This window comes from Leptopilina boulardi, unplaced genomic scaffold (genome assembly GCF_019393585.1).
Source record: "Leptopilina boulardi isolate dan_hultmark-lab unplaced genomic scaffold, ZJU_Lbou_2.1 LbouV2_123, whole genome shotgun sequence".
NCBI classification, from domain to species: Eukaryota; Metazoa; Arthropoda; class Insecta; order Hymenoptera; family Figitidae; genus Leptopilina; species Leptopilina boulardi.
In genome coordinates, this window is record NW_026137667.1 from 2,416,249 (window position 1) to 2,440,087 (window position 23,839).

Sequence of the window (23,839 nt, forward strand, 5' to 3'; positions counted from 1 at the left end):
ATTTTTAACGTATTTTGTACGTTATGTCCGACACAGCACTGACTTATACTACTTACCCGTGTAGAAATTTCCCTATCAGGGCCCTAGTAGGGAATGAAACGCTGATCAGGGCGATCAGAAAATGTGGATTTCCTAATCAGGGACACATCAAGCGCGGCGTTTCATTTCCTAATAGGGCAGCCTGATCTGGGCCCGATCTGGGCCCTAGCAAAATTGTTGCCAGGGCAAACAAATTTTAAACTGTTTAGTCTGACTAAAAATGTATTTTACTACTGAAATCGGATTAACGAAACTTTAAATCACTTTGTCTGACATAAAATAGATTTATTCTACTTTATTGAGATTCTGCCATTTTTTTACAACAGTAATTAAAATAATACGAATATTTAATTACTTTAATACCTATATAACAAATGTTTTAATAAACTTTGCCTTATTGGTTTATCGATTATTATTATTATTAATAATATATTTGTATATATTTGAAAGGAGAGTTATATAATTTATAAGAACAAGTTGGAACGGAATTATATAGCACAGAAAGGCTGTTTGGCTTCCCACTTCTATATAAGCTATAATCGAATCAGCAATTACATGACTGTTCTCCGGGACATTATCCAAATTGATTAAAGGTGTAATTACATTCGTTGGTTGCAATCTAAGTAAAGTTATAAGCCGAGACCTCGTTTTACAATTGTGTCGCGGTAGTGGTGTGGTGTTTCTAACGCGCGACACGAACTTTCCAAATCCAAGCACGTATGTCCCAAGACTCTCTGGCCTGAATTGTACCCTCTTGAACATAACTGTCTGACTTTTGTAAACGTTTCAAAATTTCATCCAACACTATATTTTTCGAATTCGATTCAAACACGTCTCTCTCTCTCTCTCTTTCTCTCTCTCGATTCTCTTTCTCGATTCTCTTGTCCATAAAGGAAGAGATTTTATCAATTTCGAATAAAAAAGAAATTGGTAATTCTTTTATATTAATGTCTTAAATGAACACGAAAATTATAATTTTTAACAAATTAGTTTTTTTGCTATAAAACAATTTTAATATTCAATATTGAAAAGGGAAATTCATTCTCAAAGAAGCATTTTCCACTTGAATTGTTATAGTTAGAGAGTTTTTAAGGGTTTAAAAAGGACGAGTCCTCTCTCTCTCTCTCTCTCTTTCTGTATCTAAAGGAGAAGAGATCAGAATTTTATGTTGTCGAGAGCGCTCATGTGTCCGATAACGCTTGTGTGCTGCTTTAAGGGAAATGTCGACTCGGATATATTCCGCAAAAGGAAAATTCGCCCGACAAATTCCTTATCCGTTACCCGCGACTATATATGGAATGAGAAAAGAAATCTTTAAAGCGCACTTTGATTCATAGGTGGGTCGTCTTTTGCTCTCCTTCTCTCTCTCTCTATCTCTTTCTCTCTCTGCGAGACAGAACGTGACCTGGCATTAAGTGGCCTATAAAAAATTGCTCATGTAAATACCCTCGTAAAATTCACCCCGCGAAATGTTGCACCCCTTCTCTCTGTCGTCTTCAAAATATATATCCAAGATCTTTACGCGTTGTAAATTTAAATTCAATACGCCGACATGTTATACCCCCCCATTCGATTCAAATTCGCGCGCGTGTCGCGTCTCGACCGTCATTTTCAATCTTGTTCATCTTTTTCACTCTCTATATATGTTGCATCCATTTTCATCCCATTTCGATAGGAACGAAAAGTGCTTTCAAGTGCTCTCTTTTAAATTTAAAAAAAAAAATAGGACATAAGTAATTTTTTTTTAATGAAAACATACATTTTTTTAACTATATATAGATGTTATTTGAAGTAATTCATGAATTTTCTAGCGCATGAAAATCATTTATGAAACATACATTTTCTTCCTTCAGAATATTACCTTTTCAAATGCATAATATTCAAATTAGTTCGTTTGAGTAAACAAGTCTTTTTTTTAATATTTGCACACGCAAAGGCACTCGTTCGTGACAAGTAATGCTTTTTGTGCAAAATTTTACTATATATATACAAATATATATATTTATTTCATTTCAACAAGCAATAAGTGCAATAATTTTATTATTTCCACAATCCAAAATTATAATGTGTGTTTCGATATTGCCTATTCGATTAAAAAGCAGCTCGTTTTATCAAATATATAATCGAAAAAGCAAAATTTAAAAAGTAGAAAAAATATAATTGGCGCCAGCAATATTGAGTGCCTTTTTTAATTAATAATTATTATTGGCTTTATCAATAAATTGCCAATTAAAAATGAAATTTAATCAAATCGACAAATATTTAAATATGACATTAATATTTATTTAATATAACAATATATATACAAAAATTAAGCAACTGCCAATTAAAATTTATTAATTATTGTCGTTCATTATTTTCTTTGTAAAAAATTAATTTTCAAAATTAATTTTCAAAACCAATTTTTGTATTATTCGATTTCAAAATTCGTCTGCGACATTTCCCGATTCATTTTACCCCTTTCCGTTTCCTCCCCAAGGAAATTGTCTGATTACAATTATAATTCCCCTCTTACAAAAAAGAAAGGATTTGGAATTTGATTTTACCCAAAAGTCTATTCGGAGAAAACAGTTTTTTTTTATTATTCTTTTTTTCTTTTGTTTCAGTGACGGGGTTGGAGCCAGACTTCCTTTACCCACTTGATAATGTAACGATCCCGCAGGGTCGAGACGCTACCTTCACCTGTGTGGTGAATGATCTCGGTGGATACCGGGTGAGTCCTTCCTCCTCCGCGAGTGGAAATCATGGTGGCACCGGGGTTCGGGTAACTATCATACCATTTAACCTGACCGCCTGCTGTAATGGACTACTTAAAGACCTATATAACTACTGCACTCTGCGCGTGCCTGCAATTCAGCACTGCATTCACTGCACTTCGCCAGCTATCAAAAACCACTTATACATATATCTCAAAAAAAAAAAAATTATATCTATATAGAGTCAAAATTTATCAAATCATTTAAAATTTTCCAAAAGTATAATTACCCATGTAGAAATTGACCTATTAGGGCCCTAATAGGGAATGAAACGCCACACCTGATCAGGGCGACCAAAGAATGTGGATTTCCTAATCAGGGCCACATCAGGCGCGACGTTTCATTTCCTGATCCAGCCCCGATTTGGGCCCTGGCAAAATTTCCACACGGTTAATTTTCAATGTTACATGAATTTTTTTTATACTCCAACATCAAAATTCTATAGAACAAAAAAATGAAATAATGTTCGTTAATGTTATAAAAAACAACATTTAACATTGAAAATTAAATTTTGTTAATTTTAGATTGATCCGTTTGAAAAATTTTGACCCTATATAAATATATGTATATCTCTTTCCTACGATTATCCAGTTCGATCCGTTTTATTCACGGATCGCAAAACCGCAGCTTGACCTGAACCTACATATATGAGATTCACTTCAATTGCACTCTATCTCGAGTTAATTATAACCGACATTTCTTTTTATCTCTTGCAAATGTACTTTTTTGCTTGGCATTTTATAAAAATAATTTTCTCTAAAGATAATCTGAATTTCAACTTTTTTTTTTTTTCATTTAAAAAAATTTCGAAACAAGTTCCAAAAAATATTTTCGTTTCTTTTACTATATTCAAATTATAGATACAAAACAATCAATCAAAGGATTATTTAACTAAAATTAATTATTTTTTTTAAATTTATTTTTTCTATTTAATAGAATTTTCATTTAACAGAAATTTTATTTAACCAAATAGAAAAAATAGAATTTTTATTAAAAAAAAATTTTTTTTGAACAAACTGAATTGTTATTCTTTTATTTTATAAGCAAATTTTTGAAGTAAATTTGCAAGAAGGACCAATATATAATTTCGGTTATAAATTAGGATAATCCCAGTATCGTAAAAAAGTATCCGATTAAAAACCAACTGTATAAAAAATTAAACTACTCTGAGAAAATCTGATTTGGAAAAAAATACCATAACGAGAGAAATGATTCCAATTTTTAATGATAAAAATAATGTTTAATTTAATATTTTTTAATAATTTTATTTAAAATAGAATAAATTGACTAACTTTTAATTAAAATAATCAAAAATCAAACTTTTATCCAATTTCTCCTTAATTGAAAAATAAAAAAATTAATAATGTAAATGATAATTAATAATAATTAACATCGTTTCGAAATTAATGAATATAGTCAACAATTTGTTTTCACTCTCATCTCAAAGTTAAATAATTTTCAACAACCGAAGACAAGGAGAACATTTCTCTCGTTGTATATTGTTAGGAATCCACTTCCGACTGATACAGATTAGATACACAATTTAACCCTTTCTGATAAATGGCACCTTTACTTTGGCTCGAGTAGCTATAAGCCAAAACAATTCCTGTCAGTTTCTACGAGTAGGATAATTAAGGGTAGTATGCACTTTGACGAATTGCAATGCAATTCTGACGCCTTCTGAGCACGCAGCACGCAGTTTCTATATATATAATAATGATAATAAGACAAAGCACCTAAAAAATTCTCAAAAATTGCCTTCGTTTGCATCGAAAAAAAATATGTCACGAAAAAAAAAATTTCATTATTGCTTCAAGGTCTTGCAAATTTAGAATGTATTTTTTTCACGCTTTGGTATATGACACCAAGTGTGTAATGCAAAGGTTGAATTTTATGTTTAAAAATAAAAGAAAAAAATGTCATCTTTAGATTAATTAAAAATTCTCAAATTTCGACTTCACCTTATAATAATAATAATTTATATTATTAACAGGTGAAGTCGAAATTATATTATGCTTGAATAAAGCAGAAAGACAAAAATAGTAACAAAAAATTAGAACGTTTAGTATTATTAATAACGATTTAGTTATTATTAATTATTTTTTGTAAACGTAAAATAAAAATATGTATAATTAGAAAAGTAGAGAGAAATTAATAATTCCCCTAATATACAAAAATATTATTTTTAAAATCGTAACATTTCCTTAAATTTAAAAAAAAATAATTTTCCCTATATAGAATAATTCAAATTAGCAAAACTAAAATTTTATTTCAATAATTAATATTTATAATAAAATTTTTAACTATTTTATTAACAATTTGGATTAACATATCCAATATAATTAAAAAAGTAAAATACAAATATGACTTTAATTTATATATGTTTATATTTTATGAGATTTTCAAATTACGCGAAATTATTTCGTTTGACACATTAATTAGATCGTTAATCAAACGTAAATTTATGTGGATTAAGAAATATGTGACCCATTTTCCAAATATATCACAAATATACGTTTGACACGTAATTATAAATCAATTTACATATAATCTTTCTCGAATTTGGTTATAATAAAATCAATTTCCAAGTTTTAAGAAGAAGAACAAAAAAATCAATGGGTTTTACATAATTTAATATTTTTTTTCCATTATGTATTTCTGTAAAACTCGAATTGAATAATAATGTTTCTTTTTGAATAATTAATTATTGAATCAGAATATTCAAAGTTCATGATAAAAATATATTTATATAAAAATAGATAAATCTAAAAAAAAACAATAAATAAAAAAAAATTTAATAACTTTTATTAGGGCAAAAAAAAACTTTGGTTAAATTAATCAAATGTTTTGTTGTTGAAATAAAATATTTTTCCAAGTTTAACAATAGAAATAAATACATATAAAATAAAGTACAATATAAAATAAAATAAATAAAAAAGTGATTAATTTTAAATATTTATAAATACAAGAAAACTTATTCCTTTGTTGTTAAAAGAATATAATTTCTTTCTTTTTCTTTAAACTTAAAGAAAATGTTTGAATTTATAATGCTCGAGTATATTTTACTTCATTTCTCTCATCACAAATATCTAGGTCATTTCCTGATATTCTTGCATAAAACTTGGTTCGTTAAATTTACAGGGAGTTTCATTTTCTCCAATTGAATGCCAATTTACCGAGAAGATATTGAGATTGCAGTAACGAAGTGTTGAAAATTAGGAAACGACCTGAAAGTTTTTGTCAACTTTTCACTATCCTTTTCAACACTGTACGCGCGCAACTGTTAAAGAAATGTCTATGTTCTTGAGGTTTCACAAGCTCAAAAAAAAAAAAAAAAAAAAAAAAAATCTTGTTAAATATTCCTGTCAGGTAACACGTAACGAGGTACTTTATATATCAGATGTCCTGCAAAAGAAAGTTGACGAAAGTCGCGAAAAATCTTAACCGTGCTCATCTCCTTCAAAGAAGGTTGGCAATTTTCTATTTCACAAGTTTTGATACTTCGATCATTACTGAATTTTATTACCAATTTGTATCGCATAATTTGCTCAAAATATTTGCTTTCAAAACAAAAAATTTTAAAGACGAAAAATTTAAATATTTAAAAAATAAATTTACATACCATTTTAAAACAAATGTATTAGACAAATTAGAGGTATTGTAATTCAATGTGTTAATAATGTATTTCGAGTGAAGCGAATGAAACATGTTACGAATTTAGTTGATGCTTTATTACGCGTAAATGAGACTACTCAAATTACTTCAGGCTTTCTAATATAAAGTGAGATTTAGTTCTGCAATTACCAAGTTTCGTGCAAGGTTTAATCAATACAAGATTCTATATATCTCAAATTTCCAGTTTTTAATTAACTTCATGAATTTTCAGTTTTCCTCGCAAATTAATACAGCCAATCATGTTACAAATTTTTTTTTTTCAAAATTAAAAAATTATTATTAAATTTAGATTTGAATTTAATTGAAATTTTTTATTAAATAAAACAATTTAAATTAAAAAGAAAATTACTAAATTTTAAAAATTGAAAATTATTATGTATTTAATTTTTAATTTATTTTCTTTTTGACTTTAAAAACAATTTAATTTTTTATTCAATTCAATGAAAGAATTTGCAAGTCGAACGAGAATTTTTATATTTTAGAGAACACTTTTTAAATTTTCATGAAATTGAAAAGGCTGTATCTGACAGTTTTTTTTTTTAAATTTTTATTTCTTTTTTGAAATTATAAGTGTAAACCTACTATTTTAATTAAAAATCATATTAAACCAAAAAAAGGAAATAGAAAAATAATTACTTTAATTTATCCTGATGTAAGTTTACATTATTTGACGCATGTCATTTTTGCATGAAATAAATCGAAAAATATCGAAGAAAAATTGCATGTGCATGTTTCAAATATAGAATAAGCACTTTCTTTAGATAATGAATTTTTTTTTTCATTATAATTTTCAAAATTTGCAAATATCAATTCGTATAATTTTCAAATAATTATAACTAAACTTGTAATAAATTTTATCGACAAAAAATGGATGAAATTAAGAATTGATTATTAATTAATTTATTTTTAAAAATGAGAATATTTTAATTTTAATAATATATAGATCCAAAGGGATATATTAATTTTAGAATAAAATTATTTCTCAGACAATATAGAATATTGAATTATTGGATTATTGAAAATATTGAAAAATAAAAAATTCTCATTTGTTTTGTTATTTTAAATTTCAAGAAAATTTTTTTTTTGTAATATTTTCAATTATCTTTTTATTTTTATAATTTAATTAAATAATCCACAAATATAGTTTTTTTAAATAGATTTTTTTATATTCAATAAAGTCTAATTTAAATAAAGAAAAGAAAATGAACTTTATAAATTACAAGAGACGAAAAATAAATGAAAAAAGTGTAAATAAATGAAACATTCAATTCGTCCATCATCAAAAGATATACAGTATGCGTGTGTGTGTGTGTAAAAACAATTTGTGTAATTTTTAATTATAAAAAAATGTTGAGCAATTTGGAGAAATCCTTTAGGTTCCTCCGATATTAAAGTCTAAGCAAATGAAAGCACGATTCGCCGCTTTCGACCACGACCGCTTTCCTGACCATAAATGCATTCTAGTCCGTCCGCGGGCAAAGCGAAACTTTTAATTAGCGAGTTTATCCATTTATCTACATACCGTTGAAAGGAACGGCCATACCTTAGCGTTGGAAAGTCAAAAAAAAAAAAAAAAAAACGAAAAAAATAAATAAAAAAAAAACGAAACGAAAAAGACGAGAAATAAACGAGGTGTGGTAGACTGGACCGAGGCGCCTGCCTGATCCCAGAATACACTATACAATAGAGCCCCCGAGATGGTTTGCATATGAAAGAGCCAGAGAATAGAAGTCGAGATAGGTGAAGGTAGCGTTCCTAGATACGACCTTTAAACGTATATCTGACGTGTTCCCCTTCCCCCACTCCCTAACTCGGCAGATCGTAAGTTCCAATTTTATAAAGAACCCTCGTGCCCGAATATATATACCTATATTGACTGCTGAAAAATATATACACTTTTCCTTGTTTTTTATACTTTTTTTTTTGCACTTTGAAATCTTTTTTATGATTTATGTCAACGAATGAATTTACATATAATTTTTATTCACGGAAAAACTAAAAAATATTTACAATATACAATATAAAAAAAATTTATTTGATTCAAATACTCGATTATTTTATTATCAAATAAATATTTATTGAAACCAAATAATATTTATATTTGAATCAAATTAAATGTCATTTAATTCAAATACAAAAAGTATTTCTTCAATTATAATTTAATTCAAATAAAAAATTATTTGTAAATATTTATTTGCTAATAGTCAAGATAGATAGACTAATAAAAAAAATTATAAAAATAAAAATTGTGTAAATGAAAAGAGATAGAAAATAGAAATTGTCATTCATGTAAATAAACGATTGATTTCAGTACGATTTTTTTCATAGAGTATAATTTTAAAAGTTAACAATCTTGATATTATATTGAATTATTCATATATATTTAAACCGCGGTCTTAACGTAAGGATAAGAAACTTTTTTAAATTGTTCACTGACTTTCAAAGAAACTTAAATCTTTCTTGAAAGCTTTGGTTCACTTTTTACATAAGAATATACTGTAACTTTTAAACAAAAAATTTCACAAAGCACACACTTTTCATTTTGTGATGCATTTTGTATATTATGCATAAAATTTTTTTTTTTTTTAATACAAATTTTCTTTCATTAACTAAAAAAAGTGTCAAAAAAAAGAATATTCAGAAAAAAAAATTAAAAACAAAAAGAAGTTATAAAAAATAAACGTTCTGTCTGACTAAAATCGCCTTTTACTACTCAAGACATTTAAAATAATGTATGTAACATTTCGTCTGACAGAAAACTGACTTTTACTATTTGTGCAAAAATGAGACATTAATAAAAACTAAATATGTGTAATAAATAATTTAAATTATGTTGAATTGATTGTAAATTAAGTTATTAATTATTAATTATTTAATAATTAATAACTGAATTTTTAATTAATTACAAAATTACTCGATATATTAAGAAATAGAATTTATTATGATTAGAATAAGAGTAAAATGATGAAAAAAAAAACTATTTACCTAGCTTCTAGTATTATAAGTGGATAGCTCTCAACAAGCAATTTCTATCGAACACACATTCTCCTGAGACGCCTTTAAATAAACTCTCTTGCCGAGAGATATTAATATAAAATACCCACTTCATTATTTAAATATATTATAAAAAGTTCTTAAATTTTAACATAGAATATATTTAAAATTAAAAAATTATTTTTCACACCTTTTATGTAAAAACAATTATTTTTTTATAATTGACATTATTTTTATTATTATTATTTACTTTTTTATTATTACTTTTATTATTATTATTATTATTATTATTATTTTATTATTATTATTATTATTATTATTAAAAATCAAATGTCAATTAGGAAATACTCCTTACAACTGAAATCTATTAAATGGAAATAACTAATTTAATTATTTATCAAGAGTAATATTGAGATCAAATTTCAATACATAAAATTAAAGTGCATTTGCATTTAATTACTACAAATGAAAGTGCATTATAAATGCTTGCTAATTAACCCACATAATTAGAAATGATTTATTTCACAAAAAAAAAACAACTGGAGTGATAGAAGAATAATTTTAAATTACAGAAGAAAATATAATATTAAAACAAACGGAAAAAAAAAATTATTTGCTTTTTATTTTATTGTTTTATAAAAAGGCTTTTAGTCTCTATATTTTATGAAATATAATAATCTTAATTAAAAAAGTATCTACGAAAAAAAATTAGCAACTGTCTCATTTATCCTTTAAAATGAATCCTAAATGAAAAAATATTTAAATAATTAAATTTCAATATGTTATCAAATTTTTTTTTTTTAAATAATTTTCTAAACCATATTAAAAAATATATAAAACCAATCACAAATAAGCTACTCTAACAATTTCGAGTATAATTTGTTGAGTAAACTAATACGAAAATATGGGTCAAAATCACATGTATAAAAGTTATCAATTATACGAAATAGCGTTGTTAACTGCTTCAGAATGCTATTGTGAAAAAAAATTGAGTTTGAAAATTGCGCGTATAGAAAAAATAAGTGTGGAAAGGGGGTAGAAATACTATTTATTAAAAGTGAAAACTAAAAACCAATGCATGAGAAATCGATTTCTATAATGAAAGATCTAAAGAAAAGTGCAACCTTTTTGAAAATTGTCTTAGGAACAAAAAAATACTGATAATAATCAGTACAAGAAAATTTTCCCAAAAAATAAGTGAAATTAAAAAAGTATTAGCAACTTAAAATAATACTTCTTTCCGTAAAATTAAATTTTCCAAAAATTAATTGCAAATTAGAAAAAAATAATAAAATATTTCCAATATCATTGCATATAGTGTAATGAAGTTTATTTTTTTTTTTTTTCATTGAAAACAGGTGGCATGGATCAAAGCGGACACAAAGGCGATTTTAGCAATTCACGAACACGTTATTACAAATAACGCTCGACTTTCTGTGAAGCACAGTGATTCACACACGTGGACATTGAACATTAAAGGAGCACGTCGAGAGGATCGAGGAATATACATGTGCCAGGTGAACACTGATCCCATGAAAAGCCAGGTGAGTCTTGAATTGACATTTTTTTTTTCTCGTTTTATCTCGCAACACTTTATGGGGAAAGGGGGGAGATAAAAAAAACTCTCAGATAGTGTCAGTGTGAAAACGAAATAGCTTCGTCACCACTCACGTTGGATACTTTTACAAACAGAAAAATGAAAAGATACCCCATCCCCTCACCTATCACTATATTCTATATATGGAATAAAAGGTAAAAAGTTCTCTAATTCCTTTATCCCAATGAATACGGGTTACAAAATGAAAATATATACACAAATATGTTTTTACCCGCGCAAAATCAAAAAATATAATTATTTATTAAAAATTATTAAAATTATTATTATTATTGTTATTATTATTAAAATTAAATGTAGAATTATAATTTTTATTCCTCGACATTCCAAAACGAATATAAAGCGTAAAAAAATAGAAGCAAACATTTGTTATATTTTATTTAAATTTGTAAAATTTATGATTTATTTTGCAATATTGTTTGCTATATATATATGAAATTCCATTACATTTATATTCAGTTAAATATTTCAATTGAAATCATTTCGTTTGCAAAACACAAAAAAGGTTAATTTACTTTTAAATACCTTACAAATATTTAAATGTATAAAATTCTATTTAAATTGGCAAAATTGAAACAAATTCCATTCTTTGACATACTTTTTTTTATGTCTATAAAATAGAAATTCTACAAATAATCATTTAAAAAACAAACAAATAAAAACGAAACAAAAGAAATAGGTCACAAAAATTTTCAAATTCAATTTTTTTTCCTTCTGTATCTTTGTTAACACTTTAGAATATTTTTTAAATAAATTAATAAACCTAATTAGCGTTTATTTATAAGGGCAACAATAATAATAATAAAATATTAATTATATTTTTTTCCTATTATTAATTTATTCACTTGTTTGATTGGATAAAAAAATTGTTATTATTTATAATAATGAGTTGTAATTTTAGTGATAATTATAATAATAGCGAAGGAATAGAATCTGACATCTTATTAATTCGTGAGTCTTGAGATTTAGAATTTAACCCCGAGAATGTGACATTGCGTTTTGCAGAGCGCATTTCTGGAGGTGGTAATCCCACCGGACATAATTTACGAAGAGACGTCTGGGGATCTCATGATACCGGAAGGTGGTTCTGCGAAGCTGGTTTGTAAGGCCCGCGGTTTCCCAAAGCCAGACATTGCTTGGCGACGGGAAGACGGCAACGAAATAACGTCAAGATCCAGCCACACCGGTGGAAAAACAAGAGGTAAAAATTAACTCGACTTTTTCAAAGAAACAAGGAAGAAAAAGTCTCAGAGAATAACACAAACAAATTAACTAATTTTTTACAAACAAAACTATTTTTTTTTTAAATAAAAAATTAATAAATAAAAATTTGGAGAATGACAAAATTGTCAAAAATTGATTAAAAATTTCAAAAGGGGGAAAATTTTTCGTGAATTATATAAATTTTGGAAACAAAATATATTTATATTTGAGCGCATTTTCAATTAAAAATTTGCTCTGTGATGCGCGAAATGTTCAAGAAGACCGATACTGAAATGAGTAGACACGAAGAGAAGATTGACATGTTACAAACAAAATAAAAGTGCTTGTCAATGAATGAGGACATTGATAAATGTGGTATCGTTGCCTCTCTGTAATTACTTTTTCTGTATATATATATATATATATATATATATGTAGAACCTAACAAACTTTGTACGTGCAAAACGATATACGATTTTATACATTCATTGCAAAACTTTTTATTTCACGTGTGATTAAAAAGAAAAAAAAATCGTCACCAAAAACAATCTATATTGAAAATAAAAAAAAAGCCTTTTTAAATTTCCAAATATTTAATTAATAATTGCAAATATTTTTAATTAACGAAATTTTTTTCACGTGAATAACATACAATTCATCTCACGGAAATATTGTCAATATTTTTAATTGTCAAATAATTTTTTATTAAAATTTTGATTTTTGAAAAATATTCTTTTTTTGCAAAAAAAAAAAATTATTGTAATAAACGAGAAAAAAGTTGTATATATATATGTTTGTTTGAATTTCAGTACCAGTTGCACAAGGGGAAACACTACAATTTTCTAAGGTAACGAGAAGTGAAATGGGCGCTTATTTATGTATAGCAAGCAATGGCGTACCTCCAACCGTCAGCAAACGAATGATATTACAAGTACACTGTAAGTAAACCATAATTTTTAACGAAAAAAAAAAAATTACAATTACTTTTTTCACAAAATATTTTTAAGAAAAAATTATTTACTTTGACGAGAATAAATAATTTTTTTTCTCATTAACCTGACGCAATTGAAATTTAATAAACACACAACCATAATAAAAAAATATATTTAATTTTAACCTATAAGAATACCATGTTGGTTATATCGATTATCGTATAACTTCAGAATGCCAAATAAACGTCAAGGTTTTAATTCTTATCTTGAGCTATAAAATAAAGCAGTAGAATATCGTAAAGTTGCTTGTTGAAGAAAAAAAAAACAAGAATTCAACCATATATACAATGGGAAAGGAAAACTTTTTATAGACCGTTTTTCCTGAGCCTTTAAACAGTTTGAAATATATCGACACAGAGAGAGAGAGAGAGAGAAAGAGAGAGTGAGAAAAAAAAGTTTTTCAAAATTAAGTAACGTCTTAAAACAAGATGGTCTGATAAAAATGAAGAAAAAAAAAGTATAGTGGAGTCTGAAAAGAAATAGCGAAAAAAATATATATTAAAGAAAGGCGTGAGAAAAGAAGCGTGAAATGGTCGCAAGCGAATGAGCTTTTGCCAAGTGGAATAACATTCGCGTAGTGTAGTAAGACGTTCCCTGCTACTGCTACTTCGCATCCCAGTTATGGACTATACTTATATAAAACGCTAAGTTTAATCCCACAGAAATCATTGTTATGACCCACAGGCCCTGCTCGTAACTGTACTTTCCAATGTCGACGGCAAATTTTTATGTTGGTATTAATATTATTGCGTCTGGACGAGATTTAAAAAAAAACTCAAATTCACGTGATTTATTTTTTAGTTCATTAATTTTAATTTTAATCTGATTATTAATATTTTCTAAATTTATTGAAATATTTTTATTACTTTTTTATTTCATTCATATTTTTATTTATACTTTATTTATATTTTATTTATATTTTATTTATATTTTATTTATATTTTATTTATATTTTATTCCATTTTTTAATATTCATTGCATTTAATATTGAATTTTAATTAAATGTCTATTATAATTAAAATCCAATTTTAAGAATATTAAAAGTTTTTAACTATAATTACATTCACTGATTATTTAAATAATGGATGTTTTATCAGTTTTGACTAATTTAAAAAAAACGAACCCTAGTAGAAATTTGTCGTGGATGCACTAGATTGACTCAAGTTACTTGACAGTTTTTCTCGCGGACGCTGATTCTAGCTGAACTGATAAATAACTGTGAAGTTACTGATCAGTGCTTTTTGAAAGAAATTCAAGTTGAACTTGATAATTCCACGACTCAAAGCTATCCAGTTTTTTTAATGGCACTGTCCAGTGCTGCTCGAAATTAAATTCATATCCTTGTCATGGCGGTGGCGCTTCAATAAGTCTAGTAACTGGACAGCTATGCTAGGATTTTGTGTATTGACATTTCGCTTGCTTGATTTAAAAAAATTACAACTTGTTTATAAAAATTAATAATAATAATATTAATATTCCTTTCTCAAAAAAAGACAGTGCATACAAAACACATGAAAATGTATCGAAATATCTCGGTGGTCGAAAAAATTGAATTTAAGAAAAAATGAACTTTGCTTTCCAGAGCATCTAAATCAATATTCATTTTATGAAAATCACTGTAAATTATTGTTCCACATATATATTTTTTGCATAACTTATCTTATTGCAATAAATATACACTTGCAAAATATTATTTGTTGTAAATGTTTGCCAGCTGTCATGAATCAGAAACGAACATAACCTATATTTAGTTGAAATCACTTGATTGGCCCAAGACAAAATAGCGCGCGCTTTTTTAAAATAATAAAATTTATTAAATTATAATAAAATAATTGCAATAAATTAAATTATTATGAAAATAATATTACCTTGAATAAAAAGTGTTTTTAGTTTTTTAAAAAAAATGATTAAACAATTATTATTATTTTCAGACAAATTTTACAAATATAGTAGAATATTATTTTTCTGTTTGAGTATATTATAATAATATAATAATAATAAGAATAATAATAATAATAATAATAATAATAATAATAATATATTATATCAATAATTATTAATTTATTAAAATAATTTTATTTATAAAATTTTACATATAATTTTTGAGGATAATAAATAAAAAAAATTAGTAATTAGTTTTTTATAATTGTCTAATGTTTAAATTAAATTATAAGTAAATCATTTAAAATCAAATAAACATCTAAAATGTTTATTTGCCTAGAAAATAATAAAAATAATATGCACAAATTCATAATATTATTAGGTACAGTGAAATACGTCAAGCATTTATTCTAATATCACTGATCAGAACGGCCGAGTTGCGTAAAGCGTGCGTTTCTTTCGTTCCCGCCCAGCGGACCCGTGTTCGCTCCCCGGTAGCCCCAAGATTTTTTCGTTGAAACTGCGAGAAGTGTTTTAAGGTTTATGTTATGACATTCATATTAATATAAAAATTATAATTGTTTCAGTGTTGTTAACAGTTCAGGTCAAGATGTTGCTTCAATCGTTTTACTTATGTAAATTTTTTTTTTAAATCCAGTTTAATTGTGAATGAAAAATTACATTTTTATAACGAATTACTATATTTAGTGCAATATATTTTCTTATAATAATTTTTGTTGATAATTGGAATATTTTTTTTAATTACATAAAATAAACGTGTTTACTACATTAAATCTTATTATTAAATGAATTTCGAAATATTTAAAAGAATTAATTTGACTAGTTTTTCAAAAGTCCTATTGATAAATAATTATCAAGTTGGGCTGGATAATAACTTGATGAAAAAAGCGTGACATGACATTCGAGTTTTTAGCTAGCTGGTCAGTCAAGTAACTAGACAGACTCCAGCGCGACTAGGCAGTTCCTTTAAAATAGCTAGGACAAATTTCTACTAGGGTAAAGAAGAATACTTCGTGTCTGACTAAAATCGATCTTTACTACTGAAAACGATTGATTTAATATTAAATGTGAAAAATTCTCATTTGCTTTCTCTAACAATTTTTTTTTTGAATAATTTAATTTACTAAGTAACTAATTAATAAATAAATAAAAATTAAGAAAAATTTTACAAAAAACAATTTTTTTGTTAGGACAGAACAATTCTTTCTTTTCTGAATAAATATGCCTATGTCTGACTAAAGTCTATCTATACTACTGAAAACAGTTCATTTATCCATTTATGTTAAATGTGACAAATTTTTAATTGCTTTTTCTCTAACAATTTTTTTTTCTAATAATTTAAATTACTAATTAACTAACTAATGAATAAATAAATAAAAATTAAGGAAATTTTTACTAAAAAATTTTTTTTTGTTAGGATAGAATTCTTTCTTTTCTAAATAAATATGCCTATGTCTGACTAAAATCGATCTATACTACTGAAAAAATCGAATTAATTTAACATTTAATGTTAAATTTTCCTTAATTTTTCAAGTACCAAATTTTTTTCCATAATAAATAAATCAACTTCAACTTTTACTACTGAAATTATAGTTTCAATTCAATGAAAAAAAATAAATTTCAAAATAAAAAAAAAGAATTAAGATTGCGATAATTATAATTACAGGGTCGAGGAGTAAAAAAGAAGTGCTCATTTAAAGTGTTGAATTGAAAAGCATGAAGAGAAAAAGTCGCTTATCTAAAACGTGGTCACTCGATTCACCCCTTCGTATTTTTTTTTTTACTATTTTTTTTCCCTATAGCGATCTAAAATGTCGATCGCAAAGCGAAGTGATGCGAGGAAACTGAATGAGACTCTTCAATTATTCCAAGGGATCTTATCGCAATTGTGCTTGTGTATAGCCATAAGATCGGTGGCTGAGCGGTGGCGTGTAAGCGTACATCCAATTTCCGGGGAGAAATTACCTTTGTGGAGATCTGAGACGCGAGAGAGAGAGAGAAAGAGAGAGAGAAGGAGAGAGAAGAAAGAGACGGTGAAGTTAGTCGTAACCGCAGCTTAATTCATTCTCCTGGTCTTCGAGTTTCAACAATTCTACTAAACTCAAGAGTATAGTAGATATATACTGTACCGCGAGTGTAATTATATTATCTAGTCCTTCTTATACGCATTTCCTTTTTTTTTTTACTCAACATTTTCTCCTAACATATATTTCTTTCTTTGTGACCCATTTTTCTTCTTTACAATACCGAAAAAAAAAAATTTATATACATCTTTTCTTACATTCCCATGCGGAAGGAAACTTGAAATAATATTTGATCATGTTAAAATAACATATAATTCTCCGCGCGCAAAATTTTGCATAATTTTTGTTTTAAATTATCTGCATATAAAACTTATTTATCTTTTGTATCTGGTCTTATTATTTTTTTTAAATTAAATTCAAGAGCTGTAATTTTTTTTTTCCTATTTATAATTACTTGCTCTTTTTATCACTTTATAGAAATTATTATGTCAATAAATATAATTAAATTTAACTCACCGACAGTTGAAAATGAGATTTAAATCAGCTTCACTCACCTGGAACAAAAGAAATTTTTTTGTTAGTCAAAACATTTTCAAAGAAAATTTAACAAATAATACTAACAATAATAACAATAATTATAAAAATAATAATATAATAATAATAAAAATATACATAAATAATTGTAATTTTTTTACTGAAACAGTCTCTCACTTTATTTTTTGTTTCGTTTACTATAAATGCCCCCCTTTTTTTATACTTCATCAGTATGAAATCGTGCAAAAAGGAAAACGATATAGCTATCTCTACACAGTGTCAAGCAAAAAACCAACTGACATTTCTGTCCTGTATACAATCGTCTTCTTCTAATCATGTTTTCTAATTTGCAATAAATTTAAAAAAATCTTAAAAATTTATTCAATTAATTATTTATTTATAACATATATAAACAGGCTCATAATGTATATATATATATATATTTGATTCTAAAATAAAAAAGTGATGCATATATTATTAATATAAAAAACAAGTGATGAGAAAAAAATTAACTGTAAAAAAAACATTTATATTTTCATGTGCGTATACTAAAAAAAAACAAACAAAAAACAAAGTATAGTATAACAATAGCGACTAGTGTAGTAGCTCTGAATTAAAATTTTAATGGATACTCAACAAAATTCATAAAAAAAAAATTTTTTTATTTTTCCATGTAAAAATTTACTTTTCTCGATAATACACAATAGCTATATACAATTTTATACATGAATCTATAAATAATTTTATACAGTATCTTTAAAATTCGTTGATACGACTAAAAATAATAAAATAGAAACAATATTAATATAATAATACGTAAATTATAATAAATAATAATTATTATAATTATTATTATTTTTATTATAATAATAATAAAAAACAATAATGTTGCAGCAAAATAAAAAAACTATTAACAAATAAAAGAAATGTAAATTCAAGTTTTCAACGGCATAAAAATTGAAAATATTGATTCTGAAAAAAAGCATTAATTAATTCTGAGTTTCGAACTGATGTACACAGGTTTAACAAACTTTTCTCATCACTATATATTATTTTCAACATCAAGTATATTGTCAAAATGATATAATGAAATAAACATCTTCAACAAGAAGTTGTTGAGAAAAAAAAGTGATATCTCAAAGTTACTAATTAATAATACACAGTATTTCAATGACTGGCAAAACTAATTTTATTTTTTATTTTCTCCTTCCCCATGTACAAAAAAAGTTTTTTATATTTAACAATTACTATTAAATGATAAATTTTATTATTTAAAAAATTCATCACTTATTGTTAAACAGAAACAAACTTAAAAATTTAATTATATTTTTTGATAAAAATTATTTATTTTCCCGTCTGATCATATACAATTTATACTACTTAAAGATTGATTAATTTTAAAATAGAGAGTTTAAGTAAACATTTATTTAATACCCAGAAAAAAAATTTATTTCATAAAAATAGTCACTTAACTATTGTCAAATAAATATTTACTTGAACCAAATAATTTTTATTTCATTTAAATAAATTGTACTTGGACCAATAATTTCTCTATTTGAAACATATACAAGGAAAAAAGATTTACTTGAAATAGCAAAAGGTTCCACTAGAATAGCGAAATTAACTGAAACAAGTAAAACTTTTGCTACTATAGCGAAATGTTTCACTGTTCTATGTAAATTTTTTTTCCGTGTTTAATTATTTGAGAGAAAAATAAATTATTATTTGATAATAATCAAATAACCGATTATTTGAATCAAATAAATATTTTTTTTCAATGTAATAATTTAGTAATGGAATATTTAAATTAAGCAAATTTTTTCCTTATACGAAGGACAAAATAAACGATCTAAATTCGAGTGACAAGAAATCTAAACACATATATTTATACATATATATATATATATATATAACAAGCTCCAGGTCTCGGGGTTCGTTTTTGGTTGATACGATTGCGGTATATGAAATAAGCCTGCAAAGCGAAACATCGGGACCGTAATGGGTTTTCGGGATGGGTGGTCCAGAGCGCAGTCTGCGGTTGGAAACCAGTGAAAACGGATCTTGAAGAGAACGGGGAGAGAGAGAGAGAGAGAAATATATATATATATAGAAGGTCGAAAGCGCAGGAACGCGTTCAATATATATACCGAGTCGAGAAATATATATAGAGGACAGAAAGGTACTGTGGTGATAAGATACCCTAGATCCTTCATGGCATTACCACCTACTCCTCCAGATGGGCCATTGTTACGACATTTACCGTAAAGTTTTCAAGTCACGCCAATTTTACGCCCGTCTTACGCACGCGTTCGTCATTACATTAATAAAAGCTTCTTTCCTCTCTCTTCTTCTTTGAAAATTTGTCTTTATTGACACATACACTTGCACCTCAATGAAGAAGCATCCCCCTCCACATCGTGTTTTTATGATCAAAAGAAGCTTATTTACAATTCCAATTTTCAAGATTATAACTTCAATCTCGCCAAAGTATTTTTTTTTTAGAATATAACGTTGCATATCGGAAACACATCGTATACACCATCAAGAGAATTTTTTTTAAACATATTTTGAATTAAATAAATAATATATTTGTCTCCGAGTTACAATTTTTTTATAATATGAGTACTACTGAAAGTATTCTATATTTTAGATGAAAAACAATATTTAGTATTCTTTTTTTAACAAAAAAAAAGTCTTCGTTTTTTTTTTTTGCAAAACAGACGTTTCACAATCGCATGCATTTAATCTTTTTTTTTTTCTTTTGCCTCAGATAATCTTTTCCCTACACACATTTCTATTCTTGCAAATACTCTTCATATCTATTGTATTCATTCATGTTTATCTCCTTCTGTTGCTTTTTATGCTTTTCCACACTTTATATTTTTTTTCACCTTTTTCTCTTCGCAGTCTGCATTTTAAGACCAAGACGATTATTTAGCGCAACCAGACTTATATATACGTCGTTGACTTTATTAAGTTTTATGTATGTAAATAAATAATCTTTCGAAAATTATTCTCTTTTATTCTAACATTTATTACTGAAATATTTCTTTCTATTTAATAATATTTTCAATATTTAGTATTTTTTTCTACTCTGTATTTCTAATGCTTATCATGTTTCATGCTTAATTTATACTCATTTTATCAAGATAAATTCAAGTTTTTAAAGAGAACAACTTTTAATTTTTCTCACACATTTATCATCGCAGAAACATGATCTTTCAACTGTTAATAAGAGCGACTTCATATCAACCAGAGAAGTCAGTTTACTTTTTAAGATAAGAATCATTCTCGAAATAACTTGCCAAAAAACTTTTTCATATTATTATTCATACAAATATGAAAAATGTTTCGAGTTTGTTAAATATTTATATTATATTATTTATCAAAAATAATTCTAGTTAAAATAATCCTAATAATTAAAAATCCTTCTTTTTGCAATAAAAAAATAAGAAAATATTTAGGTTACACCGGAAATATAGTATCCGCGTAGTACATGTGAAAATCTTCGGTCCAGCAAAGGTTAATCCTTTGTAATCTCTTTAAATGCATTATAATCTTCTGCGCATTCTCTTAAAATCTCTTTCAATTTGCTTCCTCTCTCTCTCTTTGTTAACAAAAGAAATTTTTCATTTTCATTATATTTATATATAAATTAAATTTAATAATAATAAATTTATACATAAAAATTATACATTTATACATAAATCTAATTGAACGAAATTTGTCTTTCAATAAAATGGAAATTTTATTTTGTATAAAAAATAATTAACATCTAATTACTTTACACGAGGAGAATAAATTTTCATTTTAACAAAATGATGATATTATATAGTTATATAACAAAGGTTAAGTACGATCATAAAAGGTTAAAGTCAGTGTCGATAAAATGCATTTTAAATTCAAAAGTTCAAGGCAAAAGAGAGATTACTTATACAATGAAGAAAATGTCAAGCGTTTCCCTTTGCAAAGGCGATTACACTTTCTCATATAAAAGAGTGGACTTTGTTTTCAAAAGCTATTTTACGATCGCTTTGTTAAAACTAAAATAAATTCACCAGTGTTACGAATTAATCTTTCTATATATCAAAAATACTATTCTGTTTTTAAAGGAAAGTTAGTTTTATAGTTTTAAAAGAACTAGAAACAAAATGGAAACAATACTTTTATTAATTTAATCAAGAAAAATTTTTTTTAGTAAAAAATAAAAATTTGCATATAATATAGGGACATTAATGTCTGAAAATGTATGAATGAAAGTTAAAAATTATTCCAAGGATATATAGGAAACGATTTGTGTTATTTGTATTTTCATAGTTGTATATATGTATTCGTACACTGTTGAAAATTAACGATGCATCCAACGTCTACTATATACTAAATATACAGGAACACGACAATACGACACAATTGGATTGATTTATGGTCCCGGCTCGGCCTTAACGTTGGAGCTAGAAAGTTTTAATTGCTTCGCGATATATTTTTCTGCCTATCACTTGACGAGAGGGAGAGAGAGAGAGAGACCCAGTTAAAGCCTGTTCCCGAGATGGATAGCATTTCACCAAATGTGGTTTTGCCAAACACCAAACCACGAGAGTCACCAATCAAACCGTATCGAATTTTATTTTAACTCTTTTAACTACCGAGACACAAATATATATATTTACGTATTTATGATATTGTAAAACAAATAAATAAACTTTCTATAAATCTCAATTATTGTTATAAAAATAACAATGTTACTTTCGTCTAGTTGTCAAAAAAAAATCAAGAGATAAAAAATACCAAATGAGCTAATTTATATGAATTGGAATCAAGAACAGTGGATCAAAATGAGAAATTTCCATAATAGAAGTAAAAAGGGACAATTTTTGATTTATATGAAACATGGTTCATGGGTCTTCCATCATAATCGATCCGTTAATTTGTCATGTTACAGTTCGTCCATTGATTCAAGTGCCGAATCAGCTTGTGGGTGCACCAACCGCTACTGATGCCACATTGGTTTGCTATGTAGAAGCTTCGCCAAAGCCTATAAATTATTGGACCCGTGAAACAGGTAAAAGCACTTTTTTTAACCAAAAATGAAAAAAAAATTTTTTTGTTTATCAAATAAAAATCGTATATAATAAACACAACTTGTTTTAGTAATCAATATTCGACTACCTACTTTAACTTTTCGAAAAAAAAGTTGTGACGAGCAAGTTATGCTTTCAATTACCCGCAATTTAACTTTTTAATTAAAATCTGTTTCAGGAGAATTTTCATTACTCTTGAGTCAACATTGCTAAATTGTGATTTTCAAACTTAAATTATAAAATCAGTTTGGAATAATAATTAATTGAATTTTTCTCCATTGTGCTATTATTGTTACGAAAAAAAACAATTACAAGTTTATCTTTCCCTAATCTGCTTTCTTTTTGAATTACTCAAAAATTAATTGATTTTTTCAGGGGAAATGATAATCACTAATGAAAAGTACTCAATGTCAGAAGTGAAATCATCACTGTATAGTGCGCAAATGCGTTTGTTAATAAAGGACCTGCAAGATCGTGATTTTGGTGGTTATAAATGCATCTCAAAGAATTCATTGGGTGATGCTGAGGGAAGCATTCATCTTTATCGTGAGTATTTCTTTTTTGATGGTCAAATAAATTTCTTTTTTAAAGGTAAACAAAAAGAAATGAAAAAAAAGTCGTAACAATCCCTACGAGACATTAAAAGACTTGGTGATTTTACCAAACGCATTTCCTTGAAACGTTCTGTGCGCCCTTCTAGTTTCTTGTTCGCATATAAAAGTATACCCCCTCTATATTCGTTGCATAAAACCGGATAACGACGTCAATGAAGCGCTCCATTTACTCCAGGATATTGTTATTCAACACGTATATATATTCATATATGAAAATGCATGTTTCAAATTTAACGAAACGACATTTTCACATTAAATAGTAATCTAATATACTTAATTTTCATAAACTGATGTGTATTCGATTTCTGATATTCTCTCATTTATATTTTATTCATCATATATAATCGTGAATATCTAATCTATTTAATTATATCAACTAAATGAATTTCGATCAAACAAGTTTCAATATTTTT

At 26.2% G+C, this 23,839-nt stretch overlaps 1 protein-coding gene across 5 annotated transcripts in view; it reads left to right on the top strand.

Annotated features, from left to right (window-relative positions):
• The window catches only part of LOC127290222 (lachesin-like), a 93,528-nt gene that overhangs the window by 66,348 nt on the left and 3,341 nt on the right, over window positions 1-23,839 (top strand). For 4 of the 5 annotated variants that reach the window (XM_051318691.1, XM_051318675.1, XM_051318701.1 and 1 more), the window contains 6 exons: window positions 2,646-2,803; window positions 10,823-11,008; window positions 12,085-12,280; window positions 13,092-13,220; window positions 22,674-22,793; window positions 23,188-23,358. In XM_051318691.1, coding sequence (XP_051174648.1) covers window positions 2,646-2,803; window positions 10,823-11,008; window positions 12,085-12,280; window positions 13,092-13,220; window positions 22,674-22,793; window positions 23,188-23,358 — 960 coding nt within the window. The remainder of the gene's footprint in view (window positions 1-2,645; window positions 2,804-10,822; window positions 11,009-12,084; window positions 12,281-13,091; window positions 13,221-22,673; window positions 22,794-23,187; window positions 23,359-23,839) is intronic. The other variant, XM_051318710.1, reaches the window with a different exon arrangement.